The 18,312-nt window shown below is 40.3% G+C and overlaps 1 protein-coding gene across 2 annotated transcripts; it reads right to left on the bottom strand.

Moving 5' to 3' along the window:
• Nucleotides 1–222: 222 nt before the first annotated feature.
• On the bottom strand, nucleotides 223–16,634 carry LOC114098613 (T-cell ecto-ADP-ribosyltransferase 1-like). Of its 2 annotated transcripts, XM_027942864.2 has the most exons (5): nucleotides 16,603–16,634; nucleotides 11,914–11,969; nucleotides 4,831–4,915; nucleotides 3,271–4,003; nucleotides 223–638 (listed from the first exon to the last, which is right to left on the bottom strand). In XM_027942864.2, exons 3-5 carry the CDS (start codon nucleotides 4,873–4,875, stop codon nucleotides 592–594), a joined length of 825 nt encoding a protein of 274 aa, XP_027798665.1. In that variant the 5' UTR covers nucleotides 4,876–4,915; nucleotides 11,914–11,969; nucleotides 16,603–16,634; the 3' UTR covers nucleotides 223–591. The 2 variants fall into 2 exon arrangements, with proteins under 2 accessions (XP_027798665.1, XP_027798666.1); XM_027942865.2 differs by lacking the exon at nucleotides 16,603–16,634 and having other exon boundaries at nucleotides 11,914–11,975.
• Between the last annotated feature and the right edge of the window lie 1,678 nt (nucleotides 16,635–18,312).

The following is an 18,312-nucleotide window of genomic DNA, read 5'->3' as shown; positions in this document are numbered from 1 at the left end:
TGGTAATTGCATGCATTTTTGGCGGAGTAGTGTAGAGAGAGGAATTTATCTAGGACAACCCTCATATTTATGGCTCAGTCAATCAGTCCCACAAACATATCTATAAAAATATGCAATATGAATTTTCTCAGCTGTAAAAATTCTGGCATCAGATCTAATGCCTTAAGAGAGTTTCTTGAGCATAATACAATCTATAGAGAAACCTAGTCACAGAAAAGCAAGGTGTGATTATGAATGGTTTATTTCTTTAGATTATAACATTAATCACAAATTGCATTTTAAAGAGATTGTCACTGCTGACAGTGCATGCAAATATTGATTTGTAACCATAGCAAAGTGTCAAGACACCAGGAACTTATCTCAGGCAGTAAATTTGAAGACCGTATGCTCACTTTTATAGTGGGATTTAGTAATTTCCTCATATATCTGTGAGGGACACAAGCACTAAAGCGGACTACAAAAAAAGATCCTACCCTTCCCAATACTGCTGACATTGGAGAACCCAGTCAAGTCTCTGATCCTTGTCCTTCCTCCAACATCCTGCTCACAAATCTGATATGTAGTCAAGGAAGAGAGACTTCAGGCCAAGGGCTATGGCTCAGCAAGCAGCAGTAGCAGCAGCAGCAGGAACACAGGGCCTATGGGAGGGAGAGAAGGAAAGGTTTCAGTGTGGAGTTTCTCAAGACATAGCCTCCTAACTTTCAGAGCTTCACCTACATGTCAAAACCCTAGAAGGTGGGCTCTAGGCACTCACTTAACCTGACTAGCCTCTCCTCTTATTTTCCCAGGATTCCTGAAGTAGTCAGAAATACCAGGGAGAAAGTGATTAGGGGGAGAGAGGAGAAATACCAGGGAGAAAGTGATTAGGGGGAGGGAGGAGAGGAGGAAATGGAGAGGTACCAGGGAAGGAAAGTGAACAAATTATGTAACTCACATGTACAAATGTGGTGTAATGAATCTCATTATTATGTAAATTATAATGTACCAATAAAAATGGTAAAAAGAAAAAAAATAAATACCAAGGAGAGAGAAACTGCAAGGACATCTTTTTGGTTTTTGAAGGGATTTCCAGAATGTAAGAGCAAATTTGGTTTAAATTTCTTGGATGCTTAGTCCCTCTGCAGCCCAGATCCACTTCTGGTTGGACTCCTGGCCTCTCAATAAAAAGTAACTTACTGCATCAATATATGTTGGAACCCTGATTCAAGTCAAGCCCATGGCAGGTCTTGAATGCAGGTAAATAGGAGGGACAAAGTCTCCAGGCTATAAGCAAGAGATTATCATATAAATGGTAAGTCATACTCCATTATGAGGCAAAATGGCTGAGATGTGGACAAGATTCTCCACGAGAAAAAAAAGGAGGTATTTGTTGAGCAAAACTATGTGCCAGGCAATAAATCTTAAAAATCTTATCATTCTCACAGTGATACTACTCAAGTGTTTGTTATTTGTATACCATCATTAAATGAGGAAATTCAGAGACAGATTACTTAGGCAACTTGCTTGAAGTCATAAAACTAGCGCTGCTGAGCCAGATTATCATTGAGGTGGTCTGAGTCCAAACCTATGCCATAGAGAATGGTGTAGGATTTAATTTTCCTTGAAAGTATCAAGGAAGGCTTATTGTTGGAAGTGATATTGGAACTAGGTCTTGGAAGACAATCACCATGTTGAAATTGATGGTGTCTTAGCTTGGATCAAATATGATATGTAGTCAAAGAAGAGAGACTGCAGGCCACAAGAAATGATTGGTGTAAATGCATAGAGATCTAAAAGCCAGGACCACTTGGGAAAAGATGGGGAAAGTGCTCGTGGTGGCTCTTCTTATGCATCTCGAGGCTGGGAGTGGTGACAGCTTTCTTGGTGTTCTTTGTAACCAGTTTCAACCATTATTGGTATGTCTTTTTTGAGGTTCCTATCTCCTGATTTTACCAACTCTACCTTCATCATTCCAGGCACTGTCCCTCTACATGTGGTCTACCATGTGGACCACTTGTATTGATTTAACTTGACATGACTGCAGCCATCTTGAGTTGTAACTGTCATGATTGCTCCAAGGTAAGCTTAGTTTTTTTTACATAGTTTCTCAGCAAACTATATGTAGACAGAGTCATTAGAGCGGTCTGTGGAAATTTACAACTGGCTCCTGGCTCCAGGGAAGTTCCTAACACTTTGCTATTAACTTAAGATAAACCAAGTACATTACATCCAGGATGAAGTCACTTTGGGAGGGCATTAGTGGAGGACTGGGAATTTAACCTACGGGTGCTCTGCTACTGAGCTCCATCCCAGCCCTTTTTTATTTTTTATCTTGAGAAAGTGTCTTGCTAAATTACCCAGGCTGGTCTCCAAATTGCAATCCCCTTGCCTCGGCCTCCTGAGTAACTGAGATTACGGGAGTGTGCCACCACACCTGGCAGGATAGTCACTTTTGTCCTCATCCATATATATCCTCCTTTTTCTGACTGAAACTGCTCAGATCCAATCTGGTCTTGCTGTTGCCCAGCACCACGCTTTCATCAATGAGTGCCCCAATCTATCTGCCTCTCTTTCTTTAGTCCTGTGAGTGTCCTAGGCTCATTCCCTATACACTAGGGCTGAGTTGTTCTCAGTGCAAAATCTTCAGTTCTTCAACTCCTCAATCCAGTGCTATCCATCTTGCTCTTCAATCTAGCCAATTACTTTTGTGGAAATGTCCTGGAACCTAATTAACAGTTAACACTTCACACTTGAAATCTCAAGGTCCCCCATCCTCTTTTCTGACTGCACCCCTCAGCTTGTCCACCTCTCACTGTCTTCCCCCCAGGAAGAGATAGCTTATAGACAGACCTAGAACCCAGGCGCCTCCAGCACCACAGCCACTCACTCAGTTCAGGCACCTTCATCTCTTGCCTGGATTCTGCAGCAGCCACGCCCTTCTGTCTGGAACCAGCAAGCCTCCCAATTCCTCTGATGCTTTGATATGGCTGGCCCCTGACACACCTGTACATTCCTTGGTTCATTCTACCTGGTGTCCCACAAGTCTTTCTGACCTTTCTGCACAGCAGGGGAAACTGGAGTTTGGCTGGACTAGAAATGGCCTCATGTCTATGAGCCTGAGCTCTGTTCTCCACTCCAAAACAGTAGTCCTGTCCTTTTAGGAACCTGAGACTCTTCAGCAATGGACTGGATGCCCATTGTTCTCTGCTGTGGGGGTTTCTGCAGGGGAGCACCCTCTTCTGTTTCATGATGACCCCACAAACCCCACCTCCAATGCAGACCCAGACTCACCTGAACTGTTGAAATTGATGTCTGATTTGCTGTGAATTGGAGTAGAATTAAAGCAATTGAAGTTACTCTTTCGTTTTTGGGGAGCTTCGAGGGAAATTTCATTGTGATTTTTACCAGTTTGTTTTACTGTGACCTTTTGATATACTTCATACCCTGGTATTAACACTTCCTCTTCTTGAGGGTAGAGAGAGAATGCTTTGATATTAACACCCAAACAGGTTCTGATGATAAACAATGTCCCATCAGCACCAAGAAATCTTGGAGAAACAGCTACATTTCTATTCAAAGATGATGAAGTGAATTGCCCAAATCGTACACTACCGGCCCCACTGTAATAAAACTTGGTATGAGAGCCTCTAAAAACTTGGTTACACTGGGATGTCCTCAGAAGCTGAAGAGCTCTTGTCAAATAATAATGGAAGGCCTTGTACTGAAAGCCACTTGAATTTAGTCTGAATTCTCTTACAGCTCGGTTAAAATCTTTTGCAATTTTCCCAGTGTAGGCCACTATAGCAGTTCCATGGAAATCATTGAAATTTTCTGAATAGTTTATGTTGGACTTTATTTGCTTCCATTTTTTCTTAGCATTTTCCCATTCATTCTTAAATTTTTCATTCATGCTTAGCTCTTCTTTTAACAGCTGGGGTGCCTTTTCCTCCATTGCTTCAATACAGCCCTCATACTGATCATCAAATGCGTTGTTGGCCATGTCGAGGACTAATTGGCTGGTCACCTGTAGGGAAGGAGAGTCCTTTGACTAGTTTGCTGAGGAAGGAGCATGTTGGGATGCTATCAGAACCCACAAAATAGGCTTCTTACTCAGCCTGAGATTTCACATATTCCCATCACAGGGCTCATATATGGAGCATACATGAACACATTCTTATTACACTATGAGTGTTATAAAAGGAAAAGCTGAGCATTGTGACTGTTTTGTTTACTTTCCGCCCACATCCCACGTAGTGGGTGGGAATGGGGTTCCCCTCAGTGGAACAGGCTGGCTGAGAAATAAAAGCTAGGAAAAATAGAATGGTGGAAAAAAACACAGAAAGTAGTTTCAAAAGCAGGGGCAGAACAGGCAAATGGACTAGACCAGATGGATCCAGCTTCTAACACAAAGGAGCCCTGCTTTATTTATATTGGAAGACATCAAAGAAATTCTAGAGAATGTTCTTCACCAAAATAGGATCAAGGTGGGGGCAGGTGGGCTGTTCCTAACAGGTTACTCCCATCTCTGGTGCTACTGTGAGGGATCTTTCTAGCAGAGCAGAGGGGAAGGTCATATGCATTGGATGGTCTCTCACCTTTCAAAGAGAGAGCCACAGGAAGTTCCCAGTGTTAGGCCTATCCTTCCGTGGCTTCCACAGCGAGAGAAGGTCCTCCTGTATTTCACAGATGGCTTCCCACATTTACTGATACTATTTTTAAGTTACTTTTCAGATTCATACTCTCTCACTGACTCTAGCCATAAACTCAACTCTGGGAACTATCTGGTCTCAAAGATATGAGGTAAAAGCAAGGTCAACAGGATGTGGGTGGAGAAGGGGTAGTACATATTACCTGCTGTGTTAGCCAACAAGTTAGTATGAAGATATAAACTGCCATGTCTAGAAGCAATGTTATCTTCAAGTTCACAATTTAAAAGCTGCAAACAAACATAAAGCCATGTAAGTTAGATGTAAATAGTTTTATTGTGTTTTGATGCCCAGTTCTGTTGATAAATCCCTATTCATTCTGTTAATGAATCCAGAAGTCCAGGCTCCTGTTCACACTGCTTCTTGATCAGCTAATCAGGATCCCTTGTAAACAGCTCTACCAGGATCTTGCACCAGGGAGGAGGTGACTCCAACATCCCGCCCCCAGTAGGGAGCTAGTTTTGAAACAATTAATCCTGATAACAGGCGAAGCTATAAGTCATGTAAAATTCCAATGAGAGAAACAGATCACATGGGAGCAGATATTTCTTAGGACCTAACATTTTATTCTCCCTTAGAGAAATATTCTGAGTCTTTTCACAGATGCTTAAAAAAATTCTTCTCCAAGTTTTGTTAACCTGGCACTCTCCAACTTCAAGTTAATATTTCCAATATTTCTCTTTCTTTCTCTCTCTCTTTCTCTCTCTCCTTTCTTTCTTTCTTTCTTTCTAAGGTCTCACAATACTGTCCCAGCTGGCCTTGAATTCTTGGGCTGAAGCAGAGCCTCCTTCCTCACTCAGCCTGCCAAGTAGCCGGGACTACAGATGAGATAGATTTTTCAGTTGTTCATTTTGTTTTGTTTGTTCTTGCAGTTCTGGGGATCCGACCCAGGGCTTTGCACATGCTAGGCAAACACTCCACCACTGGGCTACAGCCCCAGCCCTTAAATCAAGACTTTTGAACGTGTCCTGATCTTGTCAGCTTTACATCATCAGTAAGTACTATGATTTGGATATGATTTGTCCTTCAAAGGGTCATGTGCTAGAGGCTTAGCACTCAGAGTGGTAGTGTGGAGGTGGTGGGACCTTGAAGAGGTGACCTAGTGGGAGGTAAATAGGTCATTGAGAACATCACCCTTGAGGAGATTAATGCAGTTGTTTCAGGACCCCACTTAGTTCCTGCTGATACCATGATGTTCAGACTTTCCAGCCATAGAATGTGAACTGAATAAACATCTTTTCTTTATCAAGTATCCAGCCTTAGTTATTTTGATAGAGCAACAGAAATAAAACAGATATAGCAACAGACCAATACAATCAATTTACCTTATAAATTACTATAATTAATGAAAATTCATTACTTTTGACTTCTTTTTGAGGGATGGAGATATACACACTCAGTAAGGCAAGTCAAAGAATGAGGTATGATGATAACACTGCTTCATTCTTTTCTGCTTGCGGTTCTTGGCAAATTATGAAAATTGTCCTCTACACTTGAGAAACTGATGTGACTCCATTTTTGAGAAACAAGCTTCTACCTCAAGGCCTGTCCTAAGGAAGGGGGTGTGACCCTTGTCCTTGGAAAGACCCACAGAGCACTCCTAAGCACATACCCACCCTGCTGAGTTGTTTGTCTACAAATAACTGGAGAGATCTGCGGTGCCAGGTGTCCCTGACTCAGTTAGGCTAGGTGAGGACCCATAGCAACCCCCTAGCAACCATCAATCAGCATGAGACAGGGAAAATACCTGGGATGCCAGATGACCCCCCAGTAGTTTATGGTAGTTGATAACATGTTGGGAAACCATGTAGTTAAGCACATACACCCCTATTGGCTTAAATCAATCAATTCAAAGGAATCCCCCTCTTGTACTAACCAATCACCCCTACCCAACTTGTTCCCGCCATTGAATGTGCTAATGAATGTTAAGAGTTGTTGTTTGACTTTCCCGCGATGTGAAATGATTTGCTGGTGTGATGTTGTGACGCATAGAATATCCCCCCAAAACCTATAAAATCTCACTGAGCAAAGAACCAGGACTCACTCCCTGGAAACGGTTGTGAGTCCAGGCTCCAGCTTGCAATAAAGACTCTTGTGTGATTGCATCGCATTCGGCTCTTGGAGGTTGATTGGGGTCCCACGAGAGTCTGGCATTACACACTCTAAGCCCATTGTGTTAATTTCCAAGGAATTTTGGCTGGTCTTGACATTAGACAATGCTCTATCTAGACCTCAAGAATGAGAGTGAGAGGGGCTGGAGTTGTTGCTCAAGGGTAGAGCGCTTGCCTAGCATGCATAAGGCTCTGGGTTCAATATTTAGCATCACATAAAAATAAATAAATAAATAAAGGTATTGCGTCCATCTACAACTTTAAAAAATATTTTTAAAAAAGAATGGCAGTGAGAGGCTATAAAACATGGTTAGCTGCTCTTGGTTCCTGGCTCTTCTTCCTTACCATGGTTCCCAATTCCCTGAGCCTTTAGGAAACACCCTTGAAATAACAGACTTCCAGTAACCCAATGGAGACTGTCCCACCCTGTATTCATTCTGGATTTTAAAAAAAAATAGAATTAACAATTAGCATAAACTAACTATAACCAACTACTTAAAGTAAGAGTTGACCTCAGGGTCACCTTTGTTTGCATACAATAACTACCCTCATGGATACTTAAAAACTTCCTTCAACATGATATCAGGATGGAATGAACAAATATTTAGAACAAATATTTCGTAGAAAAGAATTATATACTAATAAGACCAATGTTTACTTTGTTTATGAGAGAAAAACATTTGAGTAATGGCACCTTTCCAATTTCTTCCACTGTAGAAATTCAGAGATGACAAAGAATACTGAAGTTTATGACTAATTCTAAAAATTCTTTTAATATTTGAGGCAGTCTTTATTTTACAGAATCCCCCCAAAAGCAATTGGGGAGCTGTAACTGACAGGAACATATTGTGATGAATTAAAATAGTGTACCAGAATCTTAGCATATCCTGAATGATCTACTAAGAATGGTATGCTCAGAACAAATACTTTTTTTTTTTTTGCCAAATTTAATCTTGTCATAGAGTAAGCCCCAGTTCTGGAGCAATCAAAATTATGGGAGTCAAATTTGAACAAACCACACTGTTTTCTTTGATTAAATAATTAGCATATTTTATGGGTGTTATTCTTCTAAAAATTATATTTTTAACATGGAAATTTTTGTATTAAATGCTGTTAAACCAAAAAAAAAAAAAAAAAAAAAAAAAAAAAAAAAGAACTAAAATGAGATTGGAACTAGAAAGTTAGCATTTCCCCTTAATTATAAAAGAAGTAATTTTATATTTGTCTCTGTGGTGATAAGTGCATTTTTATAGAATATAAAATTTGAGCTTAACATATTTTGATTTTATGTGACAATTTAGATTTCTTCACTAGTATTATGCGGTTAAAGAATTATGCAAAAGCCATATATACATGGTGCTGTGATTTGGATCTTAATCATTCACCAAAGTCTCAAGGGTTAATTAAGGGCTTGGTCCTCAGTGGATGGCATTACCGGGAGCTGGTGGAACCTTGGACATACAGTCAATCAACAAGTACATGAAAAAATGCTCACCATCTCTAGCAGTCAGAGAAATGCAAATCAAAACCACCCTAAGATACCATCTCACTCCAGTTAGATTGGCAGCCATTATGAAGTCAAACAACAACAAGTGCTGGCGAGGATGTGGGGAAAAGGGTACACTTGTACATTGCTGGTGGGACTGCAAATTGGTGCAGCCAATTTGGAAAGCAGTATGGAGATTTCTTGGAAAGCTGGGAATGGAGCCACCATTTGACCCAGCTATTCCCCTTCTCGGTCTATTCCCTAAAGACCTAAAAAGAGCATGCTACAGGGACACTGCTACATCGATGTTCATAGCAGCACAATTCACAATAGCTAGACTGTGGAACCAACCTAGATGCCCTTCAATGGATGAATGGATAAAAAAAATGTGGCATTTATACACAATGGAGTATTACTCTGCATTAAAAAATGACAAAATCATAGAATTTACAGGGAAATGGATGGCATTAGAGCAGATTATGCTAAGTGAAGCTAGCCAATCCCTAAAAAACAAATGTCTAATGTCTTCTTTGATATAAGGAGAGTAGCTAAGAACAGAGTAGGGTCGAAGAGCATGAGAAGAAGATTAACATTAAACAGGGATGAGAGGTGGGAGGGAAAGGGAGAGAGAAGGGAAAATGCATGGAAATGGAAGGAGACCCTCAGAGGTATACAAAAGTACATACAAGAGGAAGTGAGGGGAAGGGGAAAAATAATACAAGGGGGACAAACGAATGTCATTAAAGGGGGCAGAGAGAGAAGAGGGGAGGGGAGGGGAGGGGAGGGGAGGGGGGATAGTAGAGGATAGGAAAGACAGCAGAATACAACAGACACTAGTATGGCAATATGTAAATCAATGGATGTGTAACTGACGTGATTCTGCAATCTGTATATGGGGTAAAAATGGGAGCTCATAACCCACTTGAATCAAATTGTGAAATATGATATATCAAGAACTATGTAATGTTTTGAACAGCCAACAATAAAAAATTAAAAAAAAAAAAAAAAAAAAGAGTTGGGCCCTAGTGGAAGGAAGCAAGGTCACTGAGGCTATGCCCTTGATGGATATTGGAACTTTGGTTTCTTCTCCTCTGTTTTTGCTTCCTGGCTGCCATGAGGTGAGCAGCTTTATTTTACATGTGCTCCCCACTATACTGTTCTGCCTCGCCACAGGCCAGAAGCAATAGAGCCAGCTGGCTGATTATGGGATGAAACTATGAGCCCAAATAAAACTTCCCTCCCTTTAAATAGATTTTTCTCAGGTATTTTGTCACAGCAATGGAAAACTGATTAACACACATGGATGTTCAACTGTAATCTATTACAAATTGAAATGCATTATAATTATAAAAACTGGGAGTGTAGCTCAGTGGTAGAGTGTGTGTTTAGCATGTATAAAGCTCTGAGTTTAATCCTTAGCACCAAATAAACAAACAAACAATAAAAAATACTTGTTTTTTATGTCTGAATATTATGAATCTATGAAAAAACCTTCCTTTAAATATTTAAATACTAGCCAGGTGCTGTGGGGCACATCTGTAATCCCAGCTACTTGAGAGACTGAGGCAGGAGGATCACAAGTGCCCACTTGGGCAACTTAGCAAAACCCTGTCATAAATAAATAAATTAATTAATTAAAACAAAAACCACCTAAATATAACTGGGATTTATCTTAGTGGTAGTGCCCTTGGGTTCAATCCCCATATTTCTCTCCCTCTCTCTCTCTCTCTCTCTCTCTCTCTCTCTCTCTCTCTCACACACACACACACACACAAATCCAATGTAAATTGATATTATCTGCACATATTCCCTAATAACAATTTAATTGTTTCATCACCTTTTCTTATACTTTGATTTTGCTTTTCTAGCATTGTTAGTTGAATCAGGATTTTTAAATTGTATAGCATTAAAATAATAAATACTAACATTTATCCAACATCTCTCTATGTGGAGTTAATTATTTAATTTTCTACATTATATATCCATCACTTTTTTGATCTTAAGGCAAAGTTATAAAAGCTTACCTATCTTCTTTAAGGAATTTCAGGACCCTAGCTATCCTCCTTAAATTCCTCCGAAATTCCTTCTGGAGGAGGATTTGGAGTGAATTATGAGTAGAAGAAACATCATTAATGAGAAAAATACTTTGCTTTGACATACCTTAAAATAATTCCGCAGCCCCTCCTTCCTAGTCACAGAGCTTCTGGAAATTAAATTGCCTAAGAACTTCTCTGGGACACTTATTAGCAATAGAGATTTCTGGACCCCAGTCTCAAAATTGTATATTCCATATTTTTACATGAGTTCCCTAGTTGATTCTGATGGGGATACAGCTGGCTTTTTGAGAACTGATAAGCATGAATTTCAAGCTTCTCTTCCCCATGCCCCATCTCCCCACCCCACCATTTGGAATATAAGTTTAATTTTGTCATACCAGGAGCATGGTTCACTTATCCTTAACTCAGTTTTAGTTTTACACTTACCTCTTCTGCAGTTCCTCAATGTAGTTAGTCCGGATATCTGTGTTATACAAGGCCTTGTGACCTCTTCCCTATTAGACAGCTATGTACAACATACGACTGGCTCTGCTGACCCTCATACCCCATATGGACTGTGCAGATATGTTGCGGTATCACATCTTGGTCATAGCCTCTTGACACTTACATTTTTTTGCTTTAAACCTACCAATTAAAACTCTTCTCAGAAAACCTGTGTGGATAACTCCCTGGATCCCAATGTTGACATTGTCCCATAGTCTCTCCCTGCCATGCACACACACTCTGTCTGCACTCCTTGACCTTGACCTCCATGAGTGTGGCTTTCAGATGTCTTGTGTACCACCCAGGGCCCATCAGTAGTAAAATCTTTCTTTCCATCTTGTGTCTCTCCTAATCACTGAAGTAGTGCTCTCCATCTTAAAGATCCTAAATTAAAACAAAGAACTTGAGGCCTACGGACTCTTCTTTCATTAAACATCCAAGCTCCTGTGCACTAAACTCAGGTGATTGACACTGGGAAATGAAGTCTCTGGCTCTCGACTCTCAGTCTCCATTTAAAGTTCAACTGGGATACTAGAAGTTAATGTGGGCATGAATTTGGGAGGGAAATGGGGAAATTAAACATATTCTTGTTCTGGCTTGAAGAATCTAAGCTTGACTAGCCATAGGAAGGGAAAGGCTCTTTTGTATAAGGGACCAAGTGGAACACAGATACCAGCAGTACTTCCTCAAGGATCTGGGAGCAAAGTATATGATCTTGGATAAGTTTTTAAGTGTTTGGAGGGTAGATATGCTACATGTCTGTCCTTCAAGATGTTTTTCTTTTTCCAGAAATGAGCCCAACTCCCTACCTGGGATATTTTTTTTTTGCCCAGAATTGATTTTGTAGCATTAAATTTTGACACATAACCCTCTACTACCACAGTCACCCCAGTCCTCGGGTTTTCTCCCAGCCCAGTTCTATTTCTAGTCTCTCCTCAGGGGACATTCCTAGATCCCTGAACTCTAGAGACTCTTTCCTCCTCAGAGCACAGGGTCTTGCTGTGTGCCCTAGCTGGCTACAAATTCTTGAGCTCAAGTGATCTTCCTATCTCAGCATCCAGAGTAGCTAGGATTACAGAATTGTCAGGTACCTGATCTCCTGCTGATCCTGGGTGATTCAATCCTCTTGGTCTTCTAATAGCAGTACCTGAAAAGACAGCGCTGTGACCCTTTTATTCTTGAGAAAGTTGTGCTTTCAGTTTCTGATTGAATTGGAAAGGGAAGACAAATAACTTATGAACTAATAATTTGTGTTTTCCTATTGAAACTTTTACTTTCTCTATACCTAGAAGGTAAGACCATTATGTCCCCTCTACATAGGATTGGGATGTGTGGATGTGTGTATTTTGCAAGGAGATCCTGCAAAAAAGCAGAATTTGCTGGTTGATCTTTGCACCAGACATATGGTTTTACAGATTGTGTTAAACCACGACACAAAGAAAAGATCACCGACTCCAACGGAAATCAAATTAAAGCAAGCTTGTAATTCTGACCATACGGGGCTGTCTCTCCCCAAACTTGTGGGAACAGAAGACAGCACCCCAGCTCTCTAGGAGTGCAGCTTTATAGCACAGAAAGTTGCAAAAAGGGGAGGTATCTTGAGAGCTTACAGATAACAGAATTTTGACAAGCATAACACAAAGGCAGATAGTAGGTTTAATGGTTCAGCACTTAGGGAGTCAATTTAGATCCCAACATCAGAATTTATGAGGCACCATTAGAGCTTTAGAGAGGGTCGTTATCTGGCCAGGGAAAGCCAGAATTTATGAGGTGCCACTAAAGTTTCAGAGAGGGCTGCTATCTGGTCAGGGAAAGCCAAGCATGGGTGAGTTGAAGGCAAGGGCAGGCATTCCAAGCAAGTTTAGAAATTTCAGTAATTTATAGTAAAGCAGAAATTAACTTTTTATGCCTTTGTGGCAAGATGGCTCCTAATCTTAAGAGGGAATTAGGCTGGGTTTATCAATTGCTTGAGCCATTTGAGAGGATTAGGTCAAAGCGAAGGACAGAGAGGTGAGTGCTCTTAAGATCACGTTCACATCCTTAGTCATTGCTTACTATGAGTTCAACACATGAATATAGTTTGCTCAGAAACTAGCTAAAGCATATAACCACATCGTTGATGTTGTACACAATTTCCTTGGGAAACTACCAGTTTCTCCTGGTCTTATATCCTTGTAGTGAACCAATTGGTTTCCTGGATAAATGGACCCAGCCATCTGGTGACTTTTTAGATTAAAAAACAAAACAAAACACCACAACAGACCATACTGCCAGAAATCTAAAATTCCCTATTCCATCATAGGTAGAAAAAAGGAGGGTCCACAAAAACTAGCTGTAAACTTTTGGGTCATTGGGTTTTGTAATGAACTGTCACAGAAATAGAACTTAGAAGAAGAAAATCTATTCATGCTAGAGTATATTTGGAGGCAAATCATTTTCTCAGATCTTACAAGTGAGAAACCTAACTCTTTTTGTTTTGAGACAGAGTCTTGCTGTGTAGCCCAGGCTAGCTATAAATTCTTGGGCTCAAGTGATCCTCCCACCTTAGCCTCTAGAGTAGCTAGGTCTACAGACATGTGCCATTATGCTCGAATCTACATAACAATCTTGATGCTGTACAGCCTTCAATGTCTGGTGCTGACCTTTTCTTTATGAATGGTGCCAAAATGTTGCAACAATATTCTATAGTCCCATAGAGATATTTTGGACAAAAGCATATGATTGCATGACCCCAGCAATTGGTATTGGATTAAAGGCACAAAATCCTATGGGCAATGTAAAGCAGGGTGGTCAGTGAGGAGCAGGAGGAATTCAAATCTGAACATTAGTAAGGAAAGACTTTATTAAGGAAGACTATTGCACTAGGGAGATGCTTAAAGCCTAAGCTGGAAACCTCTCAGAGAAGGAGTAGGTGAGCCAAACTTTTTCTCAGAGGCCATGAGAAAGAGGAAAGTGACTGTGAAAAGAGGAAGGAAGTGCAAAAAAAAATTCTGGTGGAGGAAGTTTAAAACTTAACAACTGCATTCAACATTAAAAAAACTGATAGTGGTAGGCAACAACACTGTGGCTAGGCATGTGAGTTGGAAGCAGACGCTTAGAGGGAGCACATTATAGTATGGGAAGTTCACATCAAGTTCAGTTCATGCTTAGTCTGTTCTAGTAAGCACAAAGTTTGATCCGCCTTGTCCGTGCATCCTCTTGTTCAAGACAGGCTCAGAGGGACTGTTCTTTACGTCTTAGGGTTAAGGAAAATAGATTCAAAGTAATTCTCTCGGTGATGTTGCTCCCAGAGGACCAATTGGACCATCTTTGGGCATACTTGCAAAGAGCCTTCAGACTAGGCATTTAAAAAGTGAGATGTCTAAAATGATAAAGAGAAATATGAATATAAAGTGTCATAGTCATATTAAAGTAAAATCAAGCAGTTGAACCTGGAGGGCATCTAGTCTAGTGCATTCTAAGTGGTGGGTGGATGAAAATCCTTCAGGGACACTCAACCACTAAGCCAAATCCCGACCTATTTTGTATTTTATTTAGAGACAGGGTCTCACTGAGATGCTTAGCACCTCGTCTTTGCTGAGGCTAGCATTGAACTCATGATTCTTTTGCCTCAGTCTCGCAAGCTGCTGGGATTACAGGCATGCGCCACCTTGCTCAGCTGAAAGTCTTTTGATTATGCAGCACCACTTGTCTCTTGAAGCTAAAATATGAATGCTTTCATGATATTGTCTATACCCTTGCCCTTGATTACCTTTCTTCTTTCTTTTCTTTTTTTGTACTGGAAATTGAACACAGGGTACTTTACCACTGAGCTACATCATCCCCACCATTTCTACTTTTTATTTTAAAACAGGGTCTTATTAAGTTGCCCAGGCTGGCCTGAAACTTACAATCCTTCTGTCTCAGCCTCCTGAGTTGCTGGCATTACAGCATGTGCCACTGTACCTGACTTGATTAGTTTTCAAATAAGCACATGAGTGACCCAAGCATTTTTCCAGACTTCCTAAATGACCCAAAGCAGCTTGGTCAGGTGGAAATCTGGTCCATGCATGGTCTGCTGCAGTTGATGAGGCCTTAGAAGTATATATCAAAGGCTCTATCTTGTAATGCTTCTTTAGATCTTGGGAAAAAAGATCATTGACGGGAGATCTAGAGTCCTTAGGATCTGAGCTATGAGGTTTTAGGCTTTTTTGCTTTTTGTTCTTGTTGTTGTTTTGGGGTACTGAGTGAACTCAGGGGTGGTTGACCACTGAGTTATATTCCCAGCTCTTTTTATTTTGAGAAGGTCTCACCAAGTTGTTGAGGCTGGCCTTGAACCTGAAATCCTTTTGCTTCAGCTTCCTGAGACACTGGAATTATAGTTATGCACCACTGTACCTGGTTATATTTTAGTTCTCAATGATGCTAAGTTACGAAGGAGGGAGAAAAACTGAAAAGTTAGTTCAGAGAGTAATAGACACAAATTGAAGGAAACTGAAAGAATTGAAAATTTGGTTAAGTGTTAACAATTTGGGCATGGTATAGGATCCAGTCCAATTTATAGGTAGATAACAAAATTTTTTTCCCATAGTAGAAGTCAATTATGTTTTTAACAGATAAGACAGAGATTGTATATGCATTAGTCATCTGCAATTTTCAAATGGGAAAAATATTGTAAACACAATTAAAGGAAGCAGAATCTGATAATCCAGAAGGACGTATCAACATTTTCTACTGAATTTTATTCTTAAAGTTATCCCTTCTGATTAAAGATGATCTCAAAGGACATTATTCTTGATCACAAAATAAGACTGGTCTCACTAGATTTGGCCTGATTATTTACAAGTTGTAGCCAGAAGGGTAATTTACCATCTAGGTTTTTAAAATAACTGTGTTTTGTTTTGTTTTATGTGTATGGTACTGGGCATTGAACCCAGGGGTGCTCTACTATCGAGCTAGGTTCCCAGCCTATATTGTTTTTCATTTGAGACAGGGTCTTGCTAAGTTGACCAGGCTGACCTGGAACTTTGGTTCTCCTGCCTCAGCCCCTGGAGTCACTAGGATTACAGGCATGTGCACCCAGCTACCTATCATAGCTTTTATTAGCTTTCTGCTTTATAATAATACAATTCCTCAATGTGGCAAGAATAAGTATATTCATTAACAGATAGGTTAATGAATATACTTATTCTTGCCACATTGAGGAATTGTATTATTATATATATATAAAACCTTACATATATTATGTATACATATATATATATATAAAACCTTACATATATTATGTATGCATATATATGTATATATACATATCTAGCAATTAATGTTCCAATAGTTTATCTTACTTAGAAATGATCTAAATTATGTGAAATTACCTAAATTAAGTGAACTGGAATTCTTAAAACATTTGAGTAAGTTTTTATGAAAGTTTTTTTTTTCATATTGAAAGTAGTACTATTCCAATATATGGAAACTTTAGGAATATTATGTGTGTTTGTATGTGTGTGTTTATTTATCTCTAAACCAATCAGAATAAACTCTTTAAATAAATTTATAATCCTACTTAGTAATATCATCCACAGATGGGAAAATATTACACATATATAACATATACACAGGTATATACATAAAGATACAGGTAGACACAGAGAACATACAACTTCAATTCTAAAATTCTAGCTATGGGTTAAACATAAAACAAAACTCACTAGATCATATAATGAGCTGGCTCTCATATCCTGTTTTTGTCCCATCTTTTATTTTCTTTTTAACCTGGTTTCTAGCAGATGGGGTAAGCTTACCGTGAGGGCTGAAGTATTCCCACCAATATTTGTGGAGAAGACCTGTACGATGGCCTTTGCCCTGATGTGTATGTGATCTACATTTCCAGGGAGGGACTGTAAAAGACCAAGCAACTGTTGAGTAATCTCCAAAGCCCTTGTGAGTGGATAAAACAGTAGGCCTAGGGCTGGGGCTGGGGTTTAGTGGTAGAGCACTTGCCTAGCATGTGTGAGGCACTGGGTTTGATCCTAGCACTACACAAAAATGAACAAATAAAATAAAGGCATTATGTCCATGTATAACTCAAAAAAATATATTTAAAAAAACCAAAGACTAAAAAACAGTAGGCCTATTTGCAATTAACTTTTTTTGGGGGTGGAGGGGCAGGTACCAGGGATTGAACTCAGGGGTACTCCGCCACTGAGCCACATCCCCAGCCCTATTTTATATTTTATTTAGAGACAGGGTCTCACTGAGTTGCTTAGCACCTCACATTTGCTGAGGCTGGCTTTGAACTTGTGATCCTCCTGCCTCAGGCTTCCCAGCCACTGGAGTTACAGGTGTGTGCTCCAAAGCCTGGCCAATTGACTTTCTTTGCTTCCGATTGCTCTTGGGGCCTCTGAACTCCTCAAGAGCCCTTGAGTTTTTAAAATTTTGTGGGAGATATGTTTTTCTACTTCTTTGAATCAAAAAATATTAGCATATCACTGCTTGAATGAGATCTTGAGTCACAGGACTCAAAATCTCCTTACAGAATGAGGCAACTTGGAAAAACCCCATGTTCCTCCAGAGAGATCACTGAAATTCTAAGTTGTTTTTTAGTAAAATATTTCCATCTTGGAGAATTAGATGGAATTAGAACAGCAATAGTGGAGCAAGTACCCTTTGAGGGCGAGATCTGAGGGACAGAAGTCAGACTGAGTTCCCATGAAACAAAATGAACACCTGTGGGCTAAGGGCCCTGGGGGACCAAGGTTTCCCAGGAAAGACTCGGAATCTTTAATTTCACTTAGAAAGTCAGAAAGAAAAGACAGAGAATCAGAAGGAGAGGACAAAGTAAGGAGGAAATAAAGTCAAGTCCTTATCGTGCTGTGACAGACCACAGTGGTGGGAGCGGTGGGATAGGCATTGTGACTTGCAATCTTGGGTTCTGATCTCCCCAGCAAGGAAGGACACAAAGGGTTAAAGAAGCTGGTGTTAATATCTGAATGAAGACAGTGGAGTTGGAGTGGCAGTTGACATTTCGGCTGAATCATGGCACCATTACCATCAAGGAAAAGAATCGCACACTTGAGTTTACCAAGGAGGGCCACTGCCAGAGATGCTCAAAGCCTAAGCCAGAGACCTCTCAGGGGAGGGTGGGCAGCAAAAGAATGTGGGCTACATGACTACGGGATAAGGAGGAGGGGGGCTGCTAAAAACTGCTGGGAGTAGTTCATAAGTCATAGACTTATGAACTGCATCAAGCATAGCAGGCCAAGGCAGGCCATGTGGTTTGTGGTCAGGCCCACATAGGGTGCAGGACCCAGAATGAAGCAGACAAGTTGCAGTATGGAAAGTTCATGCTCAGTTCAGGTCAACTCCAGTCTGACCAACTTTGTCAAATGCTGGTTGTCTGCCTCTCCCTATCAAAGCTTAGCTTAGTAAACTGACCACCTGCTTTCAGATTGGCCCCCCCATATCACCCAGTGATCATTTCATCCATCAGATTCTCCTCCATGAGAAAGAGA

The sequence above is a fragment of the Marmota flaviventris genome, chromosome 9, assembly GCF_047511675.1.
Source record: "Marmota flaviventris isolate mMarFla1 chromosome 9, mMarFla1.hap1, whole genome shotgun sequence".
Lineage (NCBI taxonomy): Eukaryota > Metazoa > Chordata > Mammalia > Rodentia > Sciuridae > Marmota > Marmota flaviventris.
This window is presented reverse-complemented; position numbering and strand designations above follow the sequence as displayed.

Coding starts and splice junctions, on each gene's coding strand:
- LOC114098613 (XM_027942864.2), bottom strand. CDS start 4,875: ATGGCAGTTTATATCTTCATACTAACTTGTTGGCTAACACAGCAG. Junction 4,004..4,830: donor CTTGTTGGCTAACACAGCAG/GTAATATGTACT, acceptor CCTTCCCTACAG/GTGACCAGCCAATTAGTCCT. Junction 639..3,270: donor CATCAATTTCAACAGTTCAG/GTGAGTCTGGGT, acceptor TCCCTCCCATAG/GCCCTGTGTTCCTGCTGCTG.